At 34.8% G+C, this 27,258-nt stretch overlaps 1 protein-coding gene across 10 annotated transcripts in view; it reads left to right on the forward strand.

Annotated features, from left to right (window-relative positions):
* Positions 1 to 27,258, forward strand: part of OXR1 (oxidation resistance 1) — a 470,813-nt gene that overhangs the window by 434,416 nt on the left and 9,139 nt on the right. For 6 of the 10 annotated variants that reach the window (XM_053558779.1, XM_053558787.1, XM_053558781.1 and 3 more), the window contains 4 exons: positions 3,021 to 3,183; positions 23,336 to 23,416; positions 25,408 to 25,533; positions 26,307 to 26,459. In XM_053558779.1, coding sequence (XP_053414754.1) covers positions 3,021 to 3,183; positions 23,336 to 23,416; positions 25,408 to 25,533; positions 26,307 to 26,459 — 523 coding nt within the window. Of the gene's footprint in view, positions 1 to 3,020; positions 3,184 to 14,586; positions 14,880 to 23,335; positions 23,417 to 25,407; positions 25,534 to 26,306; positions 26,460 to 27,258 lie in introns of those variants that run through there. The other 4 variants (XM_053558783.1, XM_053558784.1, XM_053558788.1 and 1 more) reach the window with 3 other exon arrangements.

Raw genomic sequence — 27,258 nt, forward strand, 5'->3', positions numbered from 1 at the left:
CATGTTTTTATACATAATTCCAAAAATTACTTAATCATCTTTCATCAAAATTATTTTTAGTGATCATCAGCCAACTCCTTCAGTTTTGTGGAAATCAATGAATTAGACACCACCTAATGTGAAAGGACATACTGCCAAGTCGTTGTAACCGTTCCTTGTCTCTACACAAATCTTGGATTATCTAGAAGTATTGTACTTTAAGTCAAGTTCCATTGTAAAAGTATGAATTGGTGACAGTATGGCCATATTTTATAAGTACTTTAATAAAAGGGAGTAGGGAATTTGTAAAGTATCTTAACTGTATGTTTTTAGACACAGTAGTATCAGCAAAGAGTACTGTACGGAAGTTGAAGATAAAGAAATTGACCCTTTAGTACTATCTTCAGTGCGCGCACACCTCTTGGAGAGTCTTGTCGCTTTGAAGACTACCGATTCCTTTAGTGCTGTCTTCAGTGAGCGCACCTCTTGGAGAGTCTTGTCGCTTTGAAGACTACCGATTCCTTTAGTGCTGTCTTCAGTGAGCGCACCTCTTGGAGAGTCTTGTCGCTTTGAAGACTACCGATTCCTTTAGTGCTGTCTTCAGTGAGCGCACCTCTTGGAGAGTCTTGTCGCTTTGAAGACTACCGATTCCTTTAGTGCTGTCTTCAGTGAGCGCACCTCTTGGAGAGTCTTGTCGCTTTGAAGACTACCGATTCCTTTAGTGCTGTCTTCAGTGAGCGCACCTCTTGGAGAGTCTTGTCGCTTTGAAGACTACCGATTCCTTTAGTGCTGTCTTCAGTGAGCGCACCTCTTGGAGAGTCTTGTCGCTTTGAAGACTACGGATTCCTTTAGTGCTGTCTTCAGTGAGCGCACCTCTCGGAGAGTCTTCTCGCTTTGAAGACTACCGATTCCTTTAGTGCTGTCTTCAGTGAGCGCACCTCTTGGAGAGTCTTCTCGCTTTGAAGACTACCGATTCCTTTAGTGCTGTCTTCAGTGAGCGCACCTCTTGGAGAGTCTTGTCGCTTTGAAGACTACTGCTTTCAGGGATACGATGATGAAGTGCTTCTCTCTCCTCCTCCCACTCCACCAAGTATAGTGTGTGCCTTCAACAAAATGGGGTTAATTTTAAAATACGCTATGATTTGCATAATTCATGAACCTGAAAGGGACAGAGCCAGATCTTCAAATTTTCCAGTGATGTTGAAATGACTAAAATGAAAAATTTACTGTATTAATTAAAACTAATATAAATATTTAGATTCCTCTCCTTGTTCTTGGCTTCATTTTTATTCTTACATGAAATTTTTAATTTTATCTCTATACTTTGGTTAATGTTTATTAAAAATTAGTATTATTAAGCTTCTGGCCTTTATTATATGCATATAAAATGAAAAATGAGCTAAAGATGAAATTTAGCATCCTCTTAACATGTTAGCTGCCACACAGTTTAAAAAATTGTTTGATTGAAAATACAATGTCCAGAACCAGTATTATCGATTAGTATATGTTAGGTGACACTTTCATAAAAACTTTTTCTTTTTTTTTTTTTTTTTTTTTGTAGAGACAGAGTCTCACTCTATGGCCCTCGGTGGAGTGCCGTGGCGTCACACGGCTCACAGCAACCTCCAACTCCTGGGCTTAAGCGATTCTCTTGCCTCAGCCTCCCAAGTAGCTGGGACTACAGGTGCCCGCCACAACACCCAGCTATTTTTTTGATTGCAGTTCAGCCGGGCCCGGGTTTGAACCCACCACCCTCGGTATATGGGGCCGGCGCCCTACCGACTGAGCCACAGGCGCGACCCCATAAAAACTTTTTCAATAACTCATTATAATTAAAGCAAATAAAGCATCGATATTTGAAATGTGTGTTTCACTCTCGAATCTGTTTATCAGGGAATGCAAACTGTCTTTACTATAGTAAACAAAATGTTGAAAAGGGGAACCAGAGTTTGTTCGTTTGTTTGTTTTGAGACAGAGTCTCACGCTGTCGCCCTGCGTATAGTGCTCTGATGTCACAGCTCACAGCAACCTCCAACTCTTGGGCTTAAGCGATTCTCTTGCCTCAGCCTCCCAAGTAGCTGGGACCACAGGCACCCACCACAACACCCGGATTTTTTTTTGTTTTTGGTTATAATTGTCATTGGCCGGCCCAGGCTGGATTCAAACCCGCCAGCTCTGGTGTATGTGGCTGGCATCCTAGCCACTTTAGCTACAGGCGCTGAGCTATGGAACCAGAGATTTATAGATCATTTATCTGTGAACACCATCAGTTCCCATCTAGCATTCCTGGTATCATTTAAAAGTTAAGGACAGGACCAGGCACGGTGGCTCACACCTGTAATCCTAGCACTCTGGGAGGCTGAGGTGGGTGGATTGCCTGAGCTCATGGGTTCAAGACTAGCCTGAGCAAGAGCGAGACCTTGTCTCTAAAAATAGCCGGGTATGGTGGCAGGTGCCTGTAGCCTCCAGCTACTTGGGAGGCTGAGGCAAGAGAATAGCTTGAACCCAAGAGTTTCAGGTTGCTGTGAGCTATGACAGGACAGCACTCTACTGAGGGTAAACAAAAAAGACTCTGTCTCAAAAAAAAAAAAAGAGATGATAAGGACATTAAATTTCTATTAACTTAGAAAAATTCTGTACAATGTTCAGGTTTCAAAATTGGCAACTAGTAAATTGTTTACTTGTATTTTAGATTATTAGATTATTGAGTCAATGAGTTCAAAATTGTATGTCTGATTTCCTTTTCTATCATTAGTGTCTTTAGATAAGAAAAATGTTACTATTCATAGCAGCTGAACAAGTCAAAATCATGTCAAGGAAAATCGTAATACTGTTTTAAAACCAACTTGACAGAACAGAGCCAAATAAATTTTAAGTTAACATCTTCATGATAGTGGGCTTTATCTTTTATATAAAGCATTTTATATTTTGTGTATATTTTAAGTCTTTACATTTTATCAAGATATTTTACAATATAATTTTGTAATTTTGACAGCACAGAATTCTAGGTCTATTAATCATCTTAAAACTTCCCCTAACAGGACAGATCACTTGTATGCATTCTTCATTCAGTGGAGTCCAGAAATATATGCAGAAGATACTGGTGAATGTACCAGAGAGCCTGGATTTATAATAGTAAAAAAGATTGAGGAGTCTGAAACAAATGAGGATTCTAGTGATCAAGCAGCAGCCAGAGAATGGGAGGTAAGAACAAAAATGTGAATTTCATTCATCTTTTTCACTTCTTATGCATCTATAGCTTTGTGGTAGTATAAAATGCAAGTGGCACAAAAGAAAATTTTTTTTTAAAGGTTCAGGTTCACTGTCCATATGTATATGTGGGTATTGAATGAATAGCTGAGCAGTAACTAGTATAATATTTGGCATTCTGCTTTTGCTTTACAATACTGGAAAAGCAACCCATTAGCAATAAAATAAAATAACTTTTATTGAGTATACTTTAGAACATTTAGTTTAGAAAAAAGTAACTTATTGAAGAAGGAAATAATATTAATTACTATTATATCAATTTTCATAAAACATTGATTTTAGATCTGATTTAATTTTATCTCTTATGTTGAAGGATAATTCAACACATCCTTGCAAATTAGCACTCCTTTCTAAGTTCTAGACCTAAGCATTATCTTGACTTGTATTTAGCAGTAGTGATATTAGGGAAAATGGGAAATAAGCTGGTGCTAATTTTACCAAGTAGTAAAGATTTCTTGTGCTAAAATTTACTGAACTTGTTTCAGTGGCCAAAGTAATACTAAACAACTTTCTATAACCCCTCTTAAGTGATATACCTTTTAAGATTACATACTACATTTTAGGTGCTTTGTTTTGTAGGGTTAGTAAGATGGCAGTAGCGGTTTTTGTTCTTGTTAACTGGCTTAACCTCTTCTTGATATTTTCTAATATAGAGCAGATGCTAAAATGTGATAATAAACATAATCAAATTTTGTTATTCATTTGGTGTTAATGTTTGTGTCAATGTTTGTGGCCGTTAATGTGATATGAATTGTGTTAATGTTTGTGTCAATCTTTGCGGTCTTTAATGTGATATGAATTTATTGTGCCTGCACTCGACATGTATAAGATTGAAAGTATACATGGCATGTCTTGTGTTTAAAATGCAGGCTTGATTTTGAATGTGTCTAATTTTATTCTATGTAGTTCATGCACCATCACTTTCTACTGTAACTCCGAAGTAGTGGAGGGAAAGAAGTAACATATATCTAGTATTTATTTCAGGTTCTTTTCATACTTAAACCAATATTATTAATCTTCACGCCAGCGGTATTCATAATAGGCCAAAACTGGAAATGCCCACCACCAGGAGAATAAATGGATAAATTTTGTAATATTTATAAAAATTCAAATAATAGAAAAGATCTATTAGTATATGTAACAACATGGATGAATCTCACAGATAATATGCTGACTAAAAGAAGCCAGACAGAAGAGCATACACTGTGTAATTTAATTTACATGCAGTTCAAAAAGGGTAAAATTAATTAGAAATCCATCAGGCTAGCAGTTACTAGGGGTAAAGGAGTGGCTGAGGGGCCGGGAATATACAGTACTGGAAATGTTCTGTATCTCAGTCTGGGTGGTGGTGGTTATAAGGTGATTATATATGTAAACAAAACAAAGCAAAAAAACCCTGGGCTGTATTTTTAAGATTAGCTTTATTGAACATTTAGATGTTCAAAGACATATACCTGTACTAAGGCAACAACAGTTGAAGGCAGAGTAGAAGAGAAAAAAATAAAGGTAGAGAAATAAAGTAACTAATTAAACAGGATTTAGTGACAACTAGGTAATCATGAAGTTTCTAGCTTGGGTGGCAATTAGGATTATGCTATTTTCACTCAAGAAAGAGAGTTGAAGCTTTCTCTCCATTGGGGTTGGGGCACTTAATTTTGGAAATAGGAGGCAACTATTTTGATTCAAAGGAATTGCCTAAGTTTCTGTGGAACATTCTGTAGGTTATAATTTCTAAGAGAAAAACAGATGTCTCCATACTTGTCCTTCAACTAGAAGAGGTTTAATTAAAAAGAAAATGGAAAAAAATTTAATTTTCGAAATTTTTTGCTGCATTATCTAGAAACAGTTTTACACCAATAGGGTAGCTGCTAACCATACGTGAATACCAAATACTTGAAAGATAGCTAATGCATCTGGGAAATGAATTTTTAGTTTTAATGAATTTAAATTTAAGAACAATAACTTGATACAGTTACTTGACATGGATAACTTCTGTTAATAAATGTTTGGAACAACTTAAATATATGAGCTACCTTTTCAACTATAAATTTTGTGAAATCTAAATATGATCTTAATCTAAGTCTAAAATAAGGCAAGGATATTTCCTATGAAAACTGACTATCTGAATTGAGATATGTTGTAGTATAAAATAATGTGTTTCTATAACCACTAGCCACATACAATTATTTAGCATTTCAAACATGGCCAGCACATGCCTCATGCCTGTAATCCTAACACTCTGGGAAGCCAAGGCCGAAGGATCCCTCAAGCTCTGGAGTTTGAGACCAGCCTGAGCTAGAGTGAGACCCTGTCTACTAAAAATAGAAGAATTAGCTGGGCATTGTGGCAGGCACTTGGTAGTTTCAGCAACTTGGGAAGCTGAGGCAGGAGGGATCCCTTGAACCTAGGAGTTTGAGGTTGTTCTGAGCTGGGCTGATGCCAGGGTACTCTAGCCCGGGGCAATAGAGTGAGACTCTATCAAACAGACAAATGCGCCTAGTTCAAATAGAGATGTGCTATAATATAAAGTACACATTGGATTTTAATAAGGTAGAATTGAAAGAATAAAGAATGTAAATATTAGGTAACCGGTGGCTGAGCCGGCATTGCAGACTGGCCCTGGAGGGCCGGGAAACCGAAACAAAGAGGGAAAGAGTATTAAAGACAACTTCTGGCAGGCCAGGCATTCACAGCTGCTCAACAGCCCAGCGTGACCAGTGGCCACCTCTGCAGTATCTCCCACAACCTAGTCCACAGGCACAAGAACTTAAAGAGCAAGAGGAAGTGAAAGGAAAATTAGGGCAAGGAAACAGATAAAAGAAATCACTCATGAGGAAGAATCAGCAGAAAACTCCAGGCAACATGAAGAACCAGTCCAGAACAACCCCGCCAAGGGACCATGAGGTAGCTACTGCAGAGGATTCCACCTATACAGAAATGTTAGGAATGACAGAAAGGGAATTTAGAATACACATGTTGAAAACAATCAAAGAAATGATGGAAACAATGAAGGAAACTGCTAATAAAGTGGAAAATAACCAAAAGGAAATCCAAAAACAGAATCAAATCAGAGATGAACGATACGAAGAATATAAAAAGGATATAGCAGAGCTGAAGGAAATGAAACAGTCAATCAGGGAACTTAAAGATGCAATGGAAAGTATCAGCAACAGGTTAGACCATGCAGAAGAAAGAATTTCAGAGGTAGAAGACAAAGTTTTTGAGATAACTCAGATAGTAAAAGAGGCAGAAAAGAAGAGAGAGAAAGCAGAACGTTCACTGTCAGAATTATGGGACTTTATGAAACGTTCCAACATACGAGTTATAGGAATTCCAGAAGGGGAAGAAGAATGCCCCAGAGGAATGGAAGCCATACTAGAGAATATTATAAAAGAAAATTTCCCAAACATCACCAAAGATTCTGACACACTGCTTTCAGAGGGATATCGGACCCCAGGTCGCCTCAACTCTAACCGAGCTTCTCCAAGACACATTGTGATGAACCTGTCCAAAGTCAAGACAAAAGAAAAGATTCTGCAAGCTGCCAGGAGTAAGCGCCAGTTGACCTACAGGGGCAAATCCATCAGAGTGACCGCAGACTTCTCTAATGAAACTTTCCAAGCAAGAAGACAATGGTCATCTACCTTTAATCTACTTAAACAGAACAATTTTCAGCCCAGAATTCTGTACCCTGCTAAGCTAAGCTTCAAAATTGACAGAGAAATCAAATCATTTACGGATATACAAACATTGAGGAAATTCGCCACAACAAGACCAGCTCTACAGGAAATACTTCAACCTGTTCTGCACACTGACCACCACAATGGATCAGCAGCAAAGTAAGAACTCAGAAATCAAAGGACAGAACCTAACCTCCACACTGATGCAAAAGATAAAACTAAGCAATGGACTCTCACCAAATAAGACGAATAGAATACTACCACACTTATCCATTATCTCAATAAATGTTAATGGCTTGAATTCCCCACTGAAGAGACAGATTGGCTGACTGGATTAAAAAACACAAGCCATCCATTTGCTGTCTGCAAGAAACACACCTGGCTTCAAAAGACAAATTAAAGCTCCGAGTCAAGGGTTGGAAGACAATTTTTCAGGCAAATGGAATTCAGAAGAAAAGAGGAGTTGCAATCTTATTTTCAGATACATGTGGATTTAAAGCAACTAAAGTCGAAAAAGACAAAGATGGTCACTTTATATTGGTCAAGGGAAAACTACAACAAGAAGACATTTCCATTCTAAATATTTATGCACCCAATTTAAATGCTCCCAGATTCTTGAAGCAGACCTTACTCAGTCTGAGCAATATGATATCTGATAATACCATCATAACAGGGGACTTTAACACACCTCTTACAGAGCTGGACAGATCCTCTAAACAGAAATTAAACAAAGATATAAGAGATTTAAATGAGACCCTAGAACAACTGTGCTTGATAGACGCATATAGAACACTCCACCCCAAAGATAAAGAATATACATTCTTCTCATCACCCCATGGAACATTCTCCAAAATTGATCATATCCTGGGACACAAAACAAATATCAACAGAATCAAAAGAATTGAAATTTTACCTTGTATCTTTTCAGACCATAAGGCACTGAAGGTGGAACTCAACTCTAACAAAAATGCTCGACCCCACCCAAAGGCATGGAAATTAAACAATCTTCTGTTGAATAACAGATGGGTGAAGGAAGAAATAAAACAGGAAATCATTAACTTCCTTGAGCATAACAACAATGAAGACACAAGCTACCAAAACCTGTGGGATACTGCAAAAGCAGTTTTGAGAGGAAAATTCATCGCTTTAGATGCCTACATTCAAAAAACAGAAAGAGAGCACATCGACAATCTCACAAGAGATCTTATGGAATTGGAAAAAGAAGAACAATCTAAGCCTAAACTCAGTAGAAGAAAACAAATATCCAAAATCAAATCAGAGATCAATGAAATTGAAAACAAAAGAATCATTCAGAAAATTAATGAAACAAGGAGTTGGTTTTTTGAAAAAATAAATAAAATAGATAAACCATTGGCCAGACTAACTAGAAATAGAAAAGTAAAATCTCTAGTAACCTCAATCAGAAACGATAAAGGGGAAATAACAACTGATCCCACAGAGATACAAGAGATCATCTCTGAATACTACCAGAAACTCTATGCCCAGAAATTTGACAATGTGAAGGAAATGGATCAATATTTGGAATCACACCCTCTCCCTAGACTTAGCCGGAAGAAATAGAGCTCCTGAACAGACCAATTTCAAGCACTGAGATCAAAGAAACAATAAAAAAGCTTCCAACTAAAAAATGCCCTGGTCCAGATGGCTTCACTCCAGAATTCTATCAAACGTTCAAGGAAGAGCTTATTCCTGTACTGCAGAAATTATTCCAAAAAACTGAGGATGAAGGAATCTTCCCCAACACATTCTATGAAGCAAACATCACCCTGATACCAAAACCAGGAAAAGACCCAAACAAAAAGGAGAATTTCAGACCAATCTCACTCATGAATATAGATGGAAAAATTCTCAACAAAATCCTAGCCAATAGATTACAGCTTATCATCAAAAAAGTCATTCATCATCATCAAGTAGGCTTCATCCCAGAGATGCGAGGTTGGTTTAACATACACAAGTCCATAAACGTTATCCACCATATTAACAGAGGCAAAAATAAAGATCACATGATCCTCTCAATAGATGCAGAAAAAGCATTTGATAAAATCCAGCATCCTTTTCTAATTAGAACACTGAAGAGTATAGGCATAGGTGGCACATTTCTAAAACTGATTGAAGCTATCTATGACAAACCCACAGCCAATATTTTACTGAATGGAGCAAAACTGAAAGCTTTTCCTCTTAGAACTGGAACCAGACAAGGTTGTACTCTGTCAACTTTACTATTCAACATAGTGCTGGAAGTTCTAGCCAATACAATTAGGCAAGACAAGGAAATAAAGGGAATCCAAATGGGAGCAGAGGAGGTCAAACTCTCCCTCTTTGCTCACGACATGATCTTATACTTAGAGAACCCCAAAGAGTCAACCACAAGACTCCTAGAAGTCATCATAAAATACAGTAATGTTTCAGGATATAAAATCAATGTCCATAAGTCAGTAGCCTTTGTATACACCAATAACAGTCAAGATGAGAAGCTAATTAAGGACACAACTCCCTTCACCATAGTTTCAAAGAAAATGAAATACCTAGGAATATACCTAACGAAGGAGGTGAAGGACCTCTATAAAGAAAACTATGAACTCCTCAGAAAGGAAATAGCAGAGGATATTAACAAATGGAAGAACATGCCATGCTCATGGATGGGAAGAATCAACATTGTTAAAATGTCTATACTTCCCAAAGCAATCTACCTATTCAATGCCATTCCTATCAAAGTACCTACATCGTACTTTCAAGATTTGGAAAAAATGATTCTGCGTTTTGTATGGAACCGGAGAAAACCCCGTATAGCTAAGGCAGTTCTTAGTAACAAAAATAAAGCTGGGGGCATCAGCATACCAGATTTTAGTCTGTACTACAAAGCCATAGTGGTCAAGACAGCATGGTACTGGCACAAAAACAGAGACATAGACACTTGGAATCTAACATCTTACAACCACCTAATCTTCGATAAACCAAACAAGAACTTACCTTGGGGGAAAGACTCCCTATTCAGTAAATGGTGTTGGGAGAACTGGATGTCTACATGTAAAAGACTGAAACTGGACCCACACCTTTCCCCACTCACAAAATTGATTCAAGATGGATAAAGGAATTAAATTTAAGACATGAAACAATAAAAATCCTCAAAGAAAGCATAGGAAAAACACTGGAAGATATTGGCCTGTGGGAAGACTTCATGAAGAAGACTGCCATGGCAATTGCAACAACAACAAAAATAAACAAATGGGACTTCATTAAACTGAAAAGCTTCTGTACAGCTAAGGAGTCAATAATCAAAGCAAAGAGACAACCCACACAGTGGGAAAGGATATTTGCATATTTTCAATCAGACAAAAGCTTGATAACCAGGATCTATAGAGAACTCAAATTAATCCACATGAAAAAAGCCAACAATCCCTTATATCAATGGGCAAGAGACATGAATAGAACTTTCTCTAAAGACAACAGACGAATGGCTAACAAACACATGAAAAAATGTTCATCATCTCTATATATTAGAGAAATGCAATTCAAAACAACCCTGAGATATCATCTAACCCCAGTGAGAATGGCCCACATCACAAAATCTCAAAACTGCAGATGCTGGCGTGGATGTGGAGAGAAGAGAACACTTTTACACTGCTGGTGGAACTGCAAACTAGTACAACCTTTCTGGAAGGAAGTATGGAGAAACCTCAAAGCACTCAAGCTAGACCTCCCATTTGATCCTGCAATCCCATTACTGGGCATCTACCCAGAAGGAAAGAAATCCTTTTATCATAAGGACACTTGTACTAGACTGTTTATTGCAGCTCAATTTACAATCGCCAAAATGTGGAAACAGCCTAAATGCCCACCAAACCAGGAATGGATTAACAAGCTGTGGTATATGTATACCATGGAATACTATTCAGCCATTAAAAAAAATGGAGACTTTGCATCCTTCGTATTAACCTGGATGGAAGTGGAAGACATTATTCTTAGTAAAGCATCACAAGAATGGAGAAGCATGAATCCTATGTACTCAATCTTGATATGAGGACAATTAATGACAATTAAGGTTATTGGGGGGGGGAAGCAGAAAGAGGGACAGAGGGAGGGTGGTGGGGCCTTAGTGTGTGTCACACTTTATGGGGGCAAGACATGATTGCAAGAGGGACTTTACCTAACAATTGTAATCAGTGTAACTGGCTTATTGTACCCTCAATGAATCCCCAACAATAAAAAAAAAATAAGAGGAAAAAGAAAAAAAAAAAAGAATGTAAATATTTTATTATTAATATTTTTATATCAATGTTGAAATGATAACATTTTGAATATGGCAGGTTAAATAAACTATGTTATTAAAATTAATTTCACTTTTTCAAATGAGGCTATTAGAAAATATATGTTATTGTAAATCATTCCTGTGGAGTGTGGGTCTAGTGCCTGATTGACATTAAATACCTAAAATATATTTGTTAAACTAATGAATACTTGTCTAAGTGAAAGTGTAATTTTATATGTTAAAATATTTTTTACAAAGCAATTTGGCTAAAGCCCTTACAAAAACAGGAGTACTTTAAAATATAAAGTGACATTAAAAAAAAGAATTTCTGGTTCTACCTAGAGGTAGAGAACAGATGACCTAGAATTTAGTATGAACTTAATGGTTACCAATTTGGACATCAGTGTGTTTGATTAAATTTAACTGCTATACTCACTACTCTGCTTGGGTGATAGTTAGGAGATCTTTATTATCCCCCACTGTTATTCAAGAAGAAATAATATTGTTAGCCAGACATGTATATTGATGGCCAAGAGGCAGAGATTTGTCAATTTTACGCACTACTATATTTTTGAAGCTAAGAACAGTACAGGCATTTTGTTCATTCTCAATAAATATTTATTGGTTTCTTCTTTTAAGATTGGAAAAAGTCCTTATGTCAGTTGAAGTAAATATTTTATCCTAAAGCCATAGATTTTGGAAATTGGAATTAACAGTCCAGCCTCTTTCTCATTTTACGTTTACACTATTCTTTGTTGTGCTTTAACTTATTCAGTGATAGAAAATTTATTACTTCAAAAAGCAATACTTTTCATTTTAGGAAAGCTCTGTTGCAAGGATTTTTGTTACAGTAAGTTTGAGGAAGCGTATCTTTGCAAATGCGATTCACTTGTCTTTATTCTTCCTGCACTACACATCAATAACAACAACAAAAATTCTCTAAATACTGTAATAATGTGAAAATATTTGTTCTCTTCCCTTTAAGCTTCCAGCTATACAAATTTATGTGCTCTTTTCTGATTTTACATTGTTCTTACCATTACCTTAAAATGTGTCCAAGCATCCATAAATGCCACAAATTATTAAAATATGCATTTGGGATAACAAGAAAAATTCTATAATATAACATTTAAAAGAATTTTAATTCCAAAATATGTAAATTGAAACCAGTCTTATTGAAGATAATTAGAAAACCCTGGAATTTAAGAATTAGAAATGATGAATAAAGCAAGGAGGGAATAGTAATATTAGAGGTTTGTGCAGTGAATTCCAGAAAGGGGGAGACTAGCACAAACCTGTATTTACTAAGAAAGAGAAAATTTAGCCAAATGTAAAGTGGTCAGGACTAATAAATCCTATGTGTTGGGAGAAAGGATTTGAGAATACTATCCATATTACTGAAGATGTATAAAACATTGATTTTACTCTCTGTAATGTCTCTGTGGAGCTCTGTTTGAATTTACTGCATCCACATGGCAGAGATGGATGAGAAGCCATGTTTTTAGAAAATCAAGTCATAAAATGATTAAAGAAACTTTTCTCCCTCCAAATTTGTGTTTTGGGTGTAACACTCAAAAGAAATACGAATTATGAGTTCTTCTGCTATTTGAGGTATAATATCCTTACCTCGCAACTGAGAAGGAACTTCTCACATCTTTCTTCTGATTTCTGCCAGTATTCAACAACAAAAAGTCAGTTAATAGATCATGTGTAGTGAGGATACTACTGATTAATCATGGCTGTGAAAACAGAGATGACTCCAGAAGACAATCACCATGTGGTAGTGAAAAACCAAATCCAGCAATGGTATAATATGGTAAATTATATGGCCTGACATGCTAAGGTTAGCTTAAATATTTAAATTTATATAAGTAAAATGGAGAACATTAGAGGTTAAACTCAAAATAAGAAACTATAATAAATGATTTTAAAATAAGTCAGAAAACAGATTATAAAATATTTTGAATAATCGTACAGAGATTTATGTAATAAGCAGTGAACACTATTACAATTTACACTTAAATAAACCTAAGATTTGATTAGCTGACTGAGAACATGTGAACAACTTGTCTCAGAAACCAAAAATCAAATGAAATGTCTTTTTCTCAATGGTTTATCAAGGGTGAGAACCAGGAGTAAACCAAAGCAAATTTCTTCTAACACCAGTCATTTTAAACTGAAATACATTCGGAACACACATGGTATTTTTCATTTTAGAAAATCTGCCTGGAAATTATGACAGGTTTTCCAAATGGTGCTCCCAATATTGCCCCCAAATTATAGAATATTGTCTATGGTTGTGTTGAGTGAGCACAGGATGAGATGGTGGGTGTGACCCCAGGGCCCTATATGTATGTATGAGGCACTGGAATGTGCTGGTGGGGGACTGTGGGAGGGAGATTTTAGGGTAAATGTGGTGGGGCTGAATTGGAGGAATAGGGAGGGGGATGGCTGGTATGTGTGGGAGGAAGAGTGTGCTGCTGTGTCCTGTGCGTGTGCATGCTGGAAAGTGGAGGAAGAATCAGTTGGAGGTGAGGGTGGGGTGCAGTATTGTGTTTAGAAAAGTGTTGTGTGTGTGAGTGAAGAGGTGGCAGTGTGTACACAGGCGCGGTGGAAGGAGTAGGCTTACCTCAAAATGGAAGAAATTTTCAGATGTATCATTGCAACATTGATATTCTGAAGTTAAAATTGAGCTCTAGATAATTTTAGTTTATATCTACATAGTTCAGGTATGTGTTTGTAGTTTATATTTAATCTTTTAACACTCACTTCTTAGGCTGTGTGTATACTCAGTTTTACCACTGGTTAGTGAAGTATACTTAGGCAAAGTGAATTTAAATGTTAGAAAATGCACTTTAAAAACAGGTGATACAATAGGCAAAGTAATCTTCAGGTCACTCTGGATATCTGTGTAGGATTTCTTTGTAGTAGTTTGTCTTGGCTTTTACATAGTCATCTTGTAAAATTTGAGTTTTGAAGGGTCTTTAAAGGACATCTTATTGCTTTAAAAATGTTCACATAAAAGATGGAATTTTATTTTATTTTATTTTATGGTTTTTTTTTTTTTGTGGTTTTTTTTTTTTTGGCCAGGGCTGGGTTTGAACCCGCCACCTCTGGCATATGGGACCAGTGCCCTACTCCTTGAGCCACAGGATTCTTAGATGTAAATAAAGAATGGGATTTTATAACTGTATAAGCAAACAAAACGTTAATTGAAATCATTTGTGTACTTGGGGAAGGACTCTGGAAATTTAATTATTTCTTTGTGACTGAGTTAGTGTATTTTTTAGGGTTGGTGTTTGGAAATATAAGCTCTGCGTCTTTAAACTTTTGAGCCCTTTCTTTGCACATTTGAGTACAGTGCAACCAAACTTAAGCATGGGAAATTCTCTCTTCCCTCCCTAGCTTTATAGCCTCCACTCACGACTGTTTTTACAATGGATACTACTTAGTGATTAGCTCTCTGTCTTGTCAATCAAATCTTTGTCTCTAGCAAACTGTTTTGTCACTGTAGTAAGGCTCTGATGCTGGAAATTTATCTTTGACAGAGGAAAAATGCTTTTGAAAACAGTTCTTATGTGATTTGATGTAACTTAATTTATCCTGGAAGGGAAATGTCTCGTCTCTGGTATGGGAAAAAAGGGAGAAGATATCAACCAATTAATCATAAATACACTCTGGTAAATCTTAGTCAATTATTTCAATTTCTATGTGTACTAGTCTTTTTCTGGTAACATGCAAAGAATTATACAGTTTCTGAAAGTTTAAGCATACAGAATATTTATAGAATACAAAATTGTATGATTTCAGAAAGTGCCTGTATTCCAGTTAATTCTAAATAGCTTCACAAAAGGAAATTAAGGGACTGTAATTTTCTTTTGTGTCAAGTGTTTTGGTTTTTCTGTTCCACCCCAATAGAAATGTACCAAATCCTTTTTGCTGCTTTAATGTTTTCATTTAACCTTAACTTTGTAGGACAATAGCTAGAATTTCTTCCTGGCTTAAAAATAGAAGGAACAGAAGAAGTTAAATCTTTATTGACTAGATATCAAACTGTATACTCTCTTATAATATTGTTTATAATATTTTAGCAATTTGAGAAAAAAAGATTTTTTTAAGTTATTCAGAAAGTTTCAGGCAGTGCTACCTAATACAAAACTTTGAAAGATATTCTAGTAAAGGAAAATTTTAGTTAACCATGTTACTTTAAGAATTTGGTTTTTTTATGTATAAATATGTGTACATTATTTGTTATAAAGTATTTGCAAATTGCTCTTTGCCTGGTAATTCAGGATTATATTTTGCCTTATGAATGTTCATTTTATTTTGTCTAATTACAGATAATTTAAATAAGAACAGATATATACTTCAAACCAGGAATGACTTTGAAAAATGCCCCCAACCAGCTTACCATTCTTAAGTGTTAAACATGTTAAAATGATTATAATTAGTGTTATTTTCATTTATAATTTCAAGTTTTTGTATAAATGTTACACTGGCACAAAGAGGTTTAGGTTCCTGAAATGATTATTTTTAAAAATTTGTGATTAGATTGACCGCATAAGTCAGTTGATACAGTTCTTTTCTTTTTTAAACCTGGAACAATGAAGCTATTCATATTTTTTCAATTTGGAGTTTGAATAAACTTACTAGTTTCCTAAGACTTCCACGTAGTCTTTTATACATATAGGCAAAATGTGGCTATTTCATATTTTATTGATCAGTATAATATGCATCACATACTTTTTATCTCACCAATTCTTACTCACATAGGATTCCTCATAGGAAACTGATTTTTTTTTTTTTTTAAGAGACAGAATTTCACTTTTTTTGCCCTCAGTAGAGTGCTGTAGCGTCACTGCTCACAGCAACCTCTAACTCCTGGGCTTAGGCGATTCTCTTGCCTCAGTCTCCCAAGTAGCTGGGACTACTGGTGCCCACAATGCCTGGGTATTTTTTTATTGCAGTTTGGCCGGGGCCGGGTTTGAACTCCACTCTCAATGTATGGGGCCGGCGCCTTACCCACTGAGCCACAGGTGCTGCCCAGGAAACTGATTTTTGTTAGATATTTTGTCCCTTGCCTTAGCAAGCATGGTTCTCACTGGTCAACAGCTCTACCCATACATACAGTTTATATATGTAATATGTTTATTAATATTATTTCATTGAACTTTCACAATAGCCTTGAATGTTTAGTAGAATTACTCCCATTTTAAAGATGAGGAAATTGATGGAGTGGTCACTGAACTGTTAGTGATTATGGAATATAGGGAGACAGCTTGGCCTTAGTACATTTTTTACTTCACCAGGATGCCTTTTAAAGTTTTCTGAAATGTTACAACATGATGTGTCTTGATGTGTAGAAAAGATCAGGTGCCACATTTCTGGCTCTTTTGCTTGCTTTAACATGGATTCCTAGGAGCTATAGCACAGATCTTGAGATGAAAAAGATTGTAGTTCTTTTACCAGCATTGTATATTGAGATTCCCTATAAGATTTTGCCTGCAAGAGACTCTAATGCCTCAAAACTGAGTCTTCTGAGAGAATAACCAATAGTGTAGAATGTATGAAATTTCACTATTGTATACTTAGTATTTTGTAGCTTTTTAGAATTCTAAATGTCTTAACTTAACAAATTAGTAGTATTTGTAGATTTCAGTGCTAAACTCTCATACAGAGTAGTAATACTATAGCCATATATTTCTGTAAACCTTGATAATTTTCTAAATGCACAGTGTATAGTACCACATTTGACCTTACAGTAACTCTGTATGTTAACTAGAGGCAGATAATCTTCATTTTGTTAATGAGTAAAATCTCAAGGGTGTTAACTAACCAATAATAAGTAGAATACACCCCAAACTAAGTGTATGGAATGAAGTTAAGATTTTGCCAATTTGCTTCAATGAGAACCATATTGATAAAGGATGCTTAAGTTGCTTCACAGTTTATTCTGATGAACAGTTTAACCTTTAATCTCTGTTCGTTCATTCATTTACTTGAAGTTATTCATATATTTGATATACTTGTGTACCATATCCTACTATTTTAGTGTCTGTCAATAAATTGTAATTTTCAGGAAAGTTGTAAACCCATTTTATAATAAGAATTTAAGCTTTATCAGGTTAAAATCATAAATCATTAAATAGCAACATTGTTTTATTATCTGTCAATTGTTCACTAATTTTGTTACCTTTTTTTGTATATAAGGCCTTTACGTGTGACAAAACAAGAATTTTTTTGTGTGTATTTATTTAAGCTTTCATACATGAAGGAAAACACAAGAAAAGAGCTCGCTCTGTGATGAATTACTCACATCTACACAAGAATTAGCTCACAGGTAGAATTTTAAGAGTAGCTAATTTAATTGTAAAAATCTTTTCAGTGACCTCAGCTTCAGATAATAATTGTAATAATGATAAAAATAACCATGACTGCTGACAGTGCATACCAAATATTGTTCTAAACACTTAACATATGTTGGCTTATTTAATCCTCAGAACCCTTTAGGTATTACTGTATCATCTTCATTGTACAAAGAAGGAAACACAGGCATTCTGGTCCCACCCCATGCTCTTAAACTTTTTGCCATACTTATTCTCAAAATCTTCCACTACAACAAGGGAAGGGAATTACTTATTTCATATATTTAATGTATCAGAATGTGTCTTACATATAAGTGTATGTACACTTCTGTACTCCTCATAAAATGCTTAAAGCATGAACATTATTTCCATTTGAAAAACCAGAGATGGAGAGATTAAATAAAGTTGTTAAGGTCACAAAACTAGTAAAAATCAGAACCAGGAGGCAGAGATGTAAAACCAAAGCCACGGTATTCTTTACACTATATTGTGCTTCCCCACCTATAGCAGGTAACTCACAGGAAATTATTATTTGTTTATGTTTTAAGGTAAGTAAAATACTTTCTTCTCTCACTTACAACCTAATTGAAAAGAGGATATATACACATGTATTTAAGGTAGAATTTCTTTTTTCTCAGTTTTTTCTTTTTTTTTGTAGAGACAGAGTTTCACTTTATGGCCCTCGGTAGAGTGCCGTGGCGTCACACAGCTCACAGCAACCTCCAACTCCTGGGCTTGGGCGATTCTCTTGCCTCAGCCTCCCGAGTAGCTGGGACTACAGGCGTCTTTTTTCTCAGTTTTATGGAACAGTTTCAGTAGGATTGGTACCACTTCTTTATAGGTCTGGTAGAATTTAGTTGTGAATCCATCTGACCCTTGGCTTTTTTTTTTTTTTTTTTTTGTGTCATTGTTGGGAAGCTTCTTTTATTGTTGATTCAGTCTCACTGCTTGTTAATGGTCTGTTCAAGATTTCTATTTCTTCCTGATTGAGGCTTGAGAGATTGTGTGTTTCCAAAAATTTATCCATTTCCAGTTCTCAGGTCTTTACCGTTTCAAATATTTTTTTTTTCTTTTTGCCTAGCACCTGATTGGAATAGATTATATCTTATTCTGTAAGTCTCCTAACTTCTTTTATATTTTTATTTTCTATTCTTAGTAATTTGTTATGGATAATTTCAGCTATGTCTTCCACTTCAGTAAGTCACCTATCTGCTTTTTAACTTATTGACTTTATTTGGTTATTTTTCAAATCTTCTTGTTAATTTTTAATCACTTCACCTTACTTACAGTAAGCTGTGTATTAGGTTATCGTTCAGTATGACATCATATTTGTTTATTCTTAATCTGTGAGAATCTTGAGGAACTGAATTAGGCATCTTTCTTCCTGAGAGAGGATTATTTGTTTCTGACAAACTGTACTATGTATGGGACCATTTAATCTTCAGTTTTGCTGACTAATGGTTTGGTCTTAGCGCCACAGCACCAGTAGATTGACATTAACCTTCAGGATAAACCACCTTTTGCATTCGTATCTCCTGCTGAGTTTCTAGTTTTTTAATGTTTTTGTTTGGATGTTTTGTTTTGTTTTGTTTTTTTGAATGGAGATATATAAGTATATGCTTTGGAAATATTTGTTGCTGTCAAGAATAAAAATAGTAATAGAATAAACTCTAAAGTCATATTGTAAAATCATATCGAATATTTAATGAAAGAAATATATGATATTTTTCTTGTTTCTTTAAGTTAAAATAAAATTTTTGCTCTGTAGATCAGATCATACAGAACACTAAGGAATTCAACATTATGTAAATGAGTATTCTTTCCCCTAATGTACTATGAAATAAACAAGATTATTCTCTTTTTGTTAGATTCACAGCTTATATTTATTGTTCCAGGAAACTAATATGCATGTTCTAATTAAATGGTTTTGAGTAGTTTTAGGTTTGTTTTTGTTTTGTTTTTTGCAAAAACAGCGATTATATTTTTTCTCATGAAACTATGTGAACACTCTGCAGATATACTTAATTTTAAGTGATTTTAAATTCAAATCAAAATTTCACTAATATTTTTTATTTTGAATTCATTCTAGATTTTGTTCTTTTTTTCTATCAATTCTGTTTTCTAATCTTCTAATTCTTTATTTGTTCCTTTTGTATCCCCTGTATTGTAGTTCCATGGAGTATTATTTTCAAAGCAGTAGTTTTAATTAAGGCAAAATGGGGCAAAGTTTAACATAATCCAGGTATTATTTTGTAATAAAGACTGTTACATATGATGAAATCTAGAATACAGGTATACTGTTATGTGCTCTTTTTATTAGCTTTAACAGTTCAGACTTACATTTCCTTTTTCTTTAACATATTTTTGGATAGCAAAATTAGTATAAATGAAAAAATTAAAAATCAAAAAATCAAAATTAGTACAAATGGCGTTGATTAGTTAGTACTTTTCTTTCTACTGCATCTCCCTTTAGTAAGAAAGTAGTAGGTGATACTCAACAGGTAACCACAGGACTTGGTTAGTGTGCAAGACACTTGAAGGAAGAGAGGTTTTGGCTTGTTTTGGAATACTCTCACAGGAAACATGGAACATCCTGGAAGGAGAACTATTAGGCCCAAGGTATTGTCTTTACATCTAGGAGATGAACATGTTCTTATTCATGAAATTGACAACAACTATGAATTTTCTCTTCTCTTTTTCTTGTTATCATCGTTACTCCATTTGCAATAGTGATGGGTGGATTTAATCTTATCTTTATATTAGTAATTCTGTGAAAATAAATGCTTCCAAAAATACTTCCTCTGTGTAAAGATTCTTTGTCCCAAGACTGAAAAGATTAGAGAGCGGTACTTAGTTCTTAGAGCGTAGGTTGTGCTACTTAGTGTAGATGGTGGGATTTAGCAGTACATCCAAAATACTTTAGTCCTCAAGAAATGTCTTTATAGTTAGTAAATACAATTTTAATTAGAAGGTCTTTCTTACCACAACTGTGGACTCCTAGGAATCAGGAGCATGATTTTGTGATGTGGGGTATTTTGGAGATATGTGTCCATTTTTTACTTAGGCTTAAAATAATAAATTTTATACATGGAATATGGTTTACCAAGGGTATAAACACTAAGACTGATTGCAATTCTATGATATGTACTAAGAACTACATATCTCTTTTCTGTTCATTTTGAGAAAAGTATATTTTTGTACTCAAATTCAAATTTTTTCTCTATTAATTCAAAGACTTTGTTTTTGGCAGTTTTCTGTATCTCTGCTCATTGGTGCATAAAAAATACCCAGGGTGAAGAAGCAGCGAGTTTATGAGTCCTACAGAATAATACAGTTTTAAAAATATAAGTGAGAGAAGGCAGTTTTGTGTCATTAAAGAAATTATGACTTACCAGATGTTATGTAATGGAGGTTTGTTTGTTCTTTTATTAATAACTCTTGCTCTTGGTGGTACTGATATGCACAATTAGGTTATAACCAATTCCTTTTGTGAGTATAATTTAATTTTGCTTCTATCCGGGATGTGTGTTTAGTATGGTAAAAAGGAGTTTTATAAAACAGGTATAAAATCTGTTTTAACTGGAGGGAAAGATAGAATGCAGAGTAATAGATAAGCCACATGACTTGAGAATTCTTCTGGAAGAGACTCTAGATTCAATGCCACAGATAAGAAGAAAGAAAAATATATTATAATCAGCCATTAAATTTTTTATAGAGACTTCGCATGCTGGCCGTAGAAAAGCAAGCTCATGGTTTTTATTTTTAGTATCTAATTTTTCTTTCATCTTTATTGAAAACTGTAGTTCTTAATGGAGAAACCCTTTGTTACTTGTATCTAATACTGAAATTTAAAATTAGTTTCAGAGCTGTCATTTAATGTATTCAAAACAGGTGAGATCTTAAACATGACATATTTTAATATAAAAAATAAAGACCAGAAATAAATAAGGAGGCTCTTAAGCCACTATCACTTAGTCCTTCCTTAGGGTAATTGGTGAAAAATGATCAAGTAAAAGTATTATTAATAGTAGTAGGTCTCATTAGTATATTTTAGATACTAAGTTTTTTTATGCATTTCCTAATTTAATTTCATAAAATATGATTTGGCATGAACTATTATTACTTTATTGTTTTATGAAGAACTAGATAAAGATAGGGTAAATCTAGGACCATCTGCTCCCCACCCCCCACCCCCAGAGCTGGAGGGCATAACCACTTTAGGTTTCTTTGTAAGTATAGTCAGTTACCATATTGAGTGCATTATTGCTTTACAAAATTATAAATGGTCAGGATGGAAATCAGTCCAGTTTCTTTTCCTTTTTTATATTCTTGTGGGGTTTTTTTGTGGCTTTTGGAATGTATTGGTAGCCAGTTCATTTTAGTTGGGTAAGAACAAGACTGTTTAAAAACCTAGGTTAAAGTCTAAACACTTTATGGGTCGATTGGTTTGACTGTTTTGTGGCCAGAGCCTCTAATGCATAATCTGTTGTGACTGATCACAAGAGGAATTATCATAGCTCAGGAAGATCAGCAAGTGTTTATGACACCACTAGAGTTCATTGTATTATTGTAACTGTTTTTTCGAATTATGTCATGATCTGAAAAAGCTGTAAATGTTTTATTAACCTGAGGAAATTTGTCTGTTTTTGTGGGCTTTTCTTCATAGTATTTGTGTTGTTGTAGTTGTTGTTGTAGTCGTCGTTGTTGTGAGGCACAGTCTGCACCCAGGAGTCATGCCATGGCATCCGCCAAGCTCACAGCAACCTTGAACTCCTGGGCTCAAGCAGTCCTCCTGGGGCTACAGGCATGCACCACTATGCCCAGCTAATTTCTTAGTAGAGATGAGGTCTCACTTTGCTCAGACTGGGTTTGAAGACCTGACCTCAACTGATGCTCCCACCTGGACCTCCCAGAGTGCTAAGATTAGACGTGTGAGCTGCCATGCCTGGCCCCGTAATAGTGTCTGTCTGTCATATGTGGCTTTCATATTTAGCACTATGCAAGAAACTGGTCTGGGCAATTATAGAAGATAGTTTCCTTTAGGAAGTTAGAATGTAGGAAAGTTAAGTTTTAGTCACAACTGCTACAGAAATAAGGTAGAAGACAGGCAAAAACCAGGAAGAAAACGGTACTTAGACTAAAGTAGACATATCTGAAGTAGGTACTGTTGATTAGACATGTGTCTGAAAATCTAGTTTTCTCCTTTTTAGAGCTTGTTTTTTCTCGTTGCTTTAGGTTTTACAATGTACTTCATATTTTTTCATTCTCTACCCTATTTTTCTCATGATATAGATGGTATGTTTGTCACCCAGGCCTAGAAGAAATTCCTCCAGCATGGCCATTAGGATATAAGGGTTGAGCTAACCTAATCTAGAGGGATAGTTCAAACTGTCACTTCTCTTTGTAATCTGCCAGACCATTTAGATTTTAGACATTGTCTTTTGTATTAGGAAGGCATGTTGTATTTTATGTAGTATTTCCTGTGCAACAAAAACTATAATTTCTATGTACTAAATTAAATTGAGTCTGTATGAAGAAGTCAGTAAAATAACCTTCTATTGTCAACTAGCTTAATGTAGCGGTGAAACTCATGTGTACACATATTTCACTCTGTTCAAAGTTTGCTATATAAACCTTGAATTTTTAGCTGGAGTGGGGAAAGAAATCCTGATTATAGTTCTCTTTTCCCATTTTAATTTCTCCTTAAAATTTTTTTTTGCTATTTTTCTCAACTGTCAGTGGAATTATTGTCTTCCTGTCTCCATATTCAGGTAGTGTCAGTGGCTGAGTATCACCGCAGGATCGATGCTCTAAATACTGAAGAACTGCGCACACTCTGCAGACGTCTCCAGGTGCCCCTTTCAGTAGTTTCCACCCCTCCGGAGATTGAGTACTCCCTTTCTTTAGTGTCCTTGGTCAGAGCAAATCTCACATTTGAGGGATGTGTTTTGACTAAAGTGCTAAAATGACCCATGAGAAAATTCTGTCTTGTTTTAAAGATTACAGTATTGCCTTGAAGAGCTATAGGATTATCTTTTCTGTCATCTTTTCATTTGAAAAATACTCTAAAGAATTTTCTGTCATTTCAGAACTACCCTCAGTACTGTGTTTCTTTGGGCAATAAGTTTTCATTTAATTTTAACACTGGAAGAATGCCTTTGGTTGCGAGAATGAATCTTTACTAACAGAATCTGACAAATGTGTTAACTATAGGAAAGTTTAAAATTTAATTGTTTATATATATTTAAATATTTTCTCTTTTTTAAGGCTATTTCAGTTGTATCAGCTCCACATCAAATAATGGGATAAATTGTTTTTTGTTCTTGAAGTATTCCTGTTGGTATTAGAAACACTTTGGAATAGTCTAGGGTAGGCACCAGAACTAGATAAATTATTTATAATTCTGTGAAATAATCTTAGTGGGATTTTTTGTTTTAGAAATAAGAAAGCAATACATTTTAAAACTCATTTTTCAGTTTCGTGTATTTTTAGTTGTGTCTTTCCCTCTTCTTAATAATATACGCTTTCATGGCTTTGCTAGACCTACTGAATTTTCTTCTTTTCTTTCAATGCTTCTGTTGCTGCCCTGGATTTCTTTCTTTTTTGTTTGTTTTTTAACCTTTCACATCATCACAATAAGGGTAAAACATGACGATGATGTGAAAGAATTAATATTTAATTTCTCGTCAAAAAACAATACAGTTCTACAACATGTGTTGGTTGGAAATATATGCTGTTCAGGTGCTGTTTGGTAAGAAATCTGTTATGGGAACAAAATAAACTGGCAAGATTTCATTCCTGTATGGAATCACAGTCGCCGAGCTTTGCTGCATTTTAGTTATCTGCTCCAGTAGAATTCTGCTTATTTTATAATTTAGAAGTTTCAACAATAATAATTATGATTCATGCCTTTTATTTTCTAATGTCATTGTATTTTATATATTAATAGAACTTAATATAAAAAGGTAGCTCCAAATAGAATAGGTTGTTTAGTAGTAAGCTTTTTTAAGTTAATCAACAGTTTTATCATTTTAATAACACTTTTGAGAATATTTTCATCAAGCAAAAGTATATACTGTCTTTAATGCATCAAATTTATCTAATTTTAAAAACAGATTTGTTAGCAAAGTAACTTTAAAATTTATTGTTTGGTCTTTTGAGATGAAAAAATTCAGTGCTTAGGAAGTAAAAACCTGAGAACATTTAAAAAATAATGGTAACTGTTCAAATGAAATAAATACACACACACACCAATGTAAAGAAATTTATACTTTTTATTCTGCTATTCTTTATGTGGAAATTTTGGCACCAGGAAGTTTTCTTAAATACATTTTATTTTTGACAAATTTTTATGTTTATCATAAAATAAAATCCTACATATTTTAAATAGTAGAAATTAAAAACAATCTAGCTGAGCTATTTTTGCCCCTCAGAGTTTAAAGTTTGCATGCAGCTATCTCTTTTTCTACAGAAATACGGGATTTATCATTTTGTATCAGTCTGATCCTCATGTAGGATGAGAAAATGTTGCTTATTATTATAAGAGGTTTTCTGCATTGGATATGCCTTGATATTAGAAAAGAGGCATCTGGGCAGCGCCTGTGGCTCAAGGAGTAGAGCGCCGGTCCCATATGCCGGAGGTGGCGGGTTCAAACCCAGCCCCGGCCAATAAATAAATAAATAAATAAAAAAGAAAAGAGGCATCTTTTGACTTATAAAATCTTAAGTTAAAGCTTTAGCCACCTTTTTAAAGGTCTAAAGTTTAATTTATCTCAAAAGGGTGAAATTGTTGACAGCACGTCACAATCTTATATTAATACGCTGCTGCTGTTTACTTTTTTAGATTACTACAAGGGAAGACATAAATTCTAAGCAGGTTGCTCCTGTGAAAACAGAACTGGAGTCTGAATGTTTTCGACCCAACCTTAGTGATCCCAGTGAGCTTTTACTGCCAGATCAAATTGAAAAGGTATGTCATATCCCCACATATGTGCATGTCTGAACATGTGTTTATGAGGATAAAACAGACTTGTTTCAGGTTGTTCTGAAGCATCAGGGTTACTGCTTCTCCTGTTCCTCTCTAATAAAAAGGAAAAGTAAGGAAAATATAATGACTAATGTTAAAAAAAGGTATTAGGAGATTTGGATAAGCAGACACTGAAATAAATGCCAGTAACATTAGAATAGCCAATATTTGGTTTCTTATTGTATGGTAGTTACTTGATATATGTGATTATCTTATGTAGTTGTTACAACAGCTGTAGGAATTGGATATTCATTATGCACATTTTTTATAAGTAAAAAAATTAGGGATGTAGTAAAGTTAAGTAATTTGTTTGAGGTCACACAGCTACAAGCTATTGAAGCTTAATTTCTAACTCTGTTAGTCTGTCTCTAGAATATATTATTTGAGAGATATTTTAATAATCAAGCTGACAGTTCATCCAATGTTTTGTTAATTTGGTTGAGAAAGCACTAACAATAAGTAATCCATGTTTCTTGTCTCCTAATTTGTGTCTGGTTCAGCATGATTCTTTCTTTTCCTAATGGACAATTTTATGTTGAAAAAAGTATAGTTAACTTTTTAAGCATCTCAGTATCTTTGATAAAGATAAATAATTTCTACTGTTAATTTGTTTTATAGCCTACTGTTTATAAGTCTATTAAATGCCAGTTGGCGTTAATGTCCTACATATTGAACAATAAGCTATCAAGTAAATGCTGACATTTTGTTTTTCAAAGCTTACCAAGCATCTTCCACCAAGAACAATTGGCTATCCATGGACTCTTGTTTATGGTACTGGAAAGCATGGCACAAGCTTAAAGACCCTTTATCGAACAATGACAGGTTTAGACACCCCAGTGCTGATGGTGATTAAAGACAGTGATGGCCAGGTATGAAAAACTAACTGCGTTAGATGCCTTATCCTTTAAGAGATTAGTAACAGTAATATTTAGTGTACTTCTTTGATAAAAATTATTCAGTAATACATTTTATTTTTTTAATGGATAATTATTGGGTACTTTTAATATGTAAGACATCACTGACTGTCCAATAAGATAGATTTGAGCATGAATAATTAAGAGTTTCTGCTTTCAAACAGATTATAATGTGGTAAAAAAGAACGTTTAAGTCTAGCAATACCTCTGGGCTAAACAAAATACCAGTAAGCTAAGTGTATTAAGAGCCCAAAAAAGTGAAAGGAGTGTTCAGAGTAAGAGTTGCTACTATCAGTTTCGGGGTTCATGGAAAGGGTGAGAATTGGCAGAGTCTCAAAGCATTGCTAAGGTTTTAATAGTTAAAGATAATCGTGTGAGGGTGATCCTAGGAACAAAACCACAGATAAGAGACAAACTTAGGTTTGTTTCTGAAACAGCAAGCTCAGGTCAGTTACCAGCATTGAAGAGTAACAAGAGCATGAAATAGCCATATTAATTAAAAGTGCTACTAACTAGTAGTGCTGCTAACACCTTGAGTGCGTTTATTATGTGCCACGCATATGACTAATCACTTAATATGCATTATGTTTTTAATTATCACAGCTCGATAAGATTGGCACTGTTACCATCTCTGTTATATGAGTTAACAAGGTTCATCAACTTCCCCACGGTTACATACCTAAGAAAAGGTGTTTGTCAGTGAAGATGAATGAACTATTTCTACGGGCCCTGGTATAGATAACATCACAAACAT

This window comes from Nycticebus coucang, chromosome 13, assembly GCF_027406575.1.
Source record: "Nycticebus coucang isolate mNycCou1 chromosome 13, mNycCou1.pri, whole genome shotgun sequence".
Taxonomy (NCBI): domain Eukaryota; kingdom Metazoa; phylum Chordata; class Mammalia; order Primates; family Lorisidae; genus Nycticebus; species Nycticebus coucang.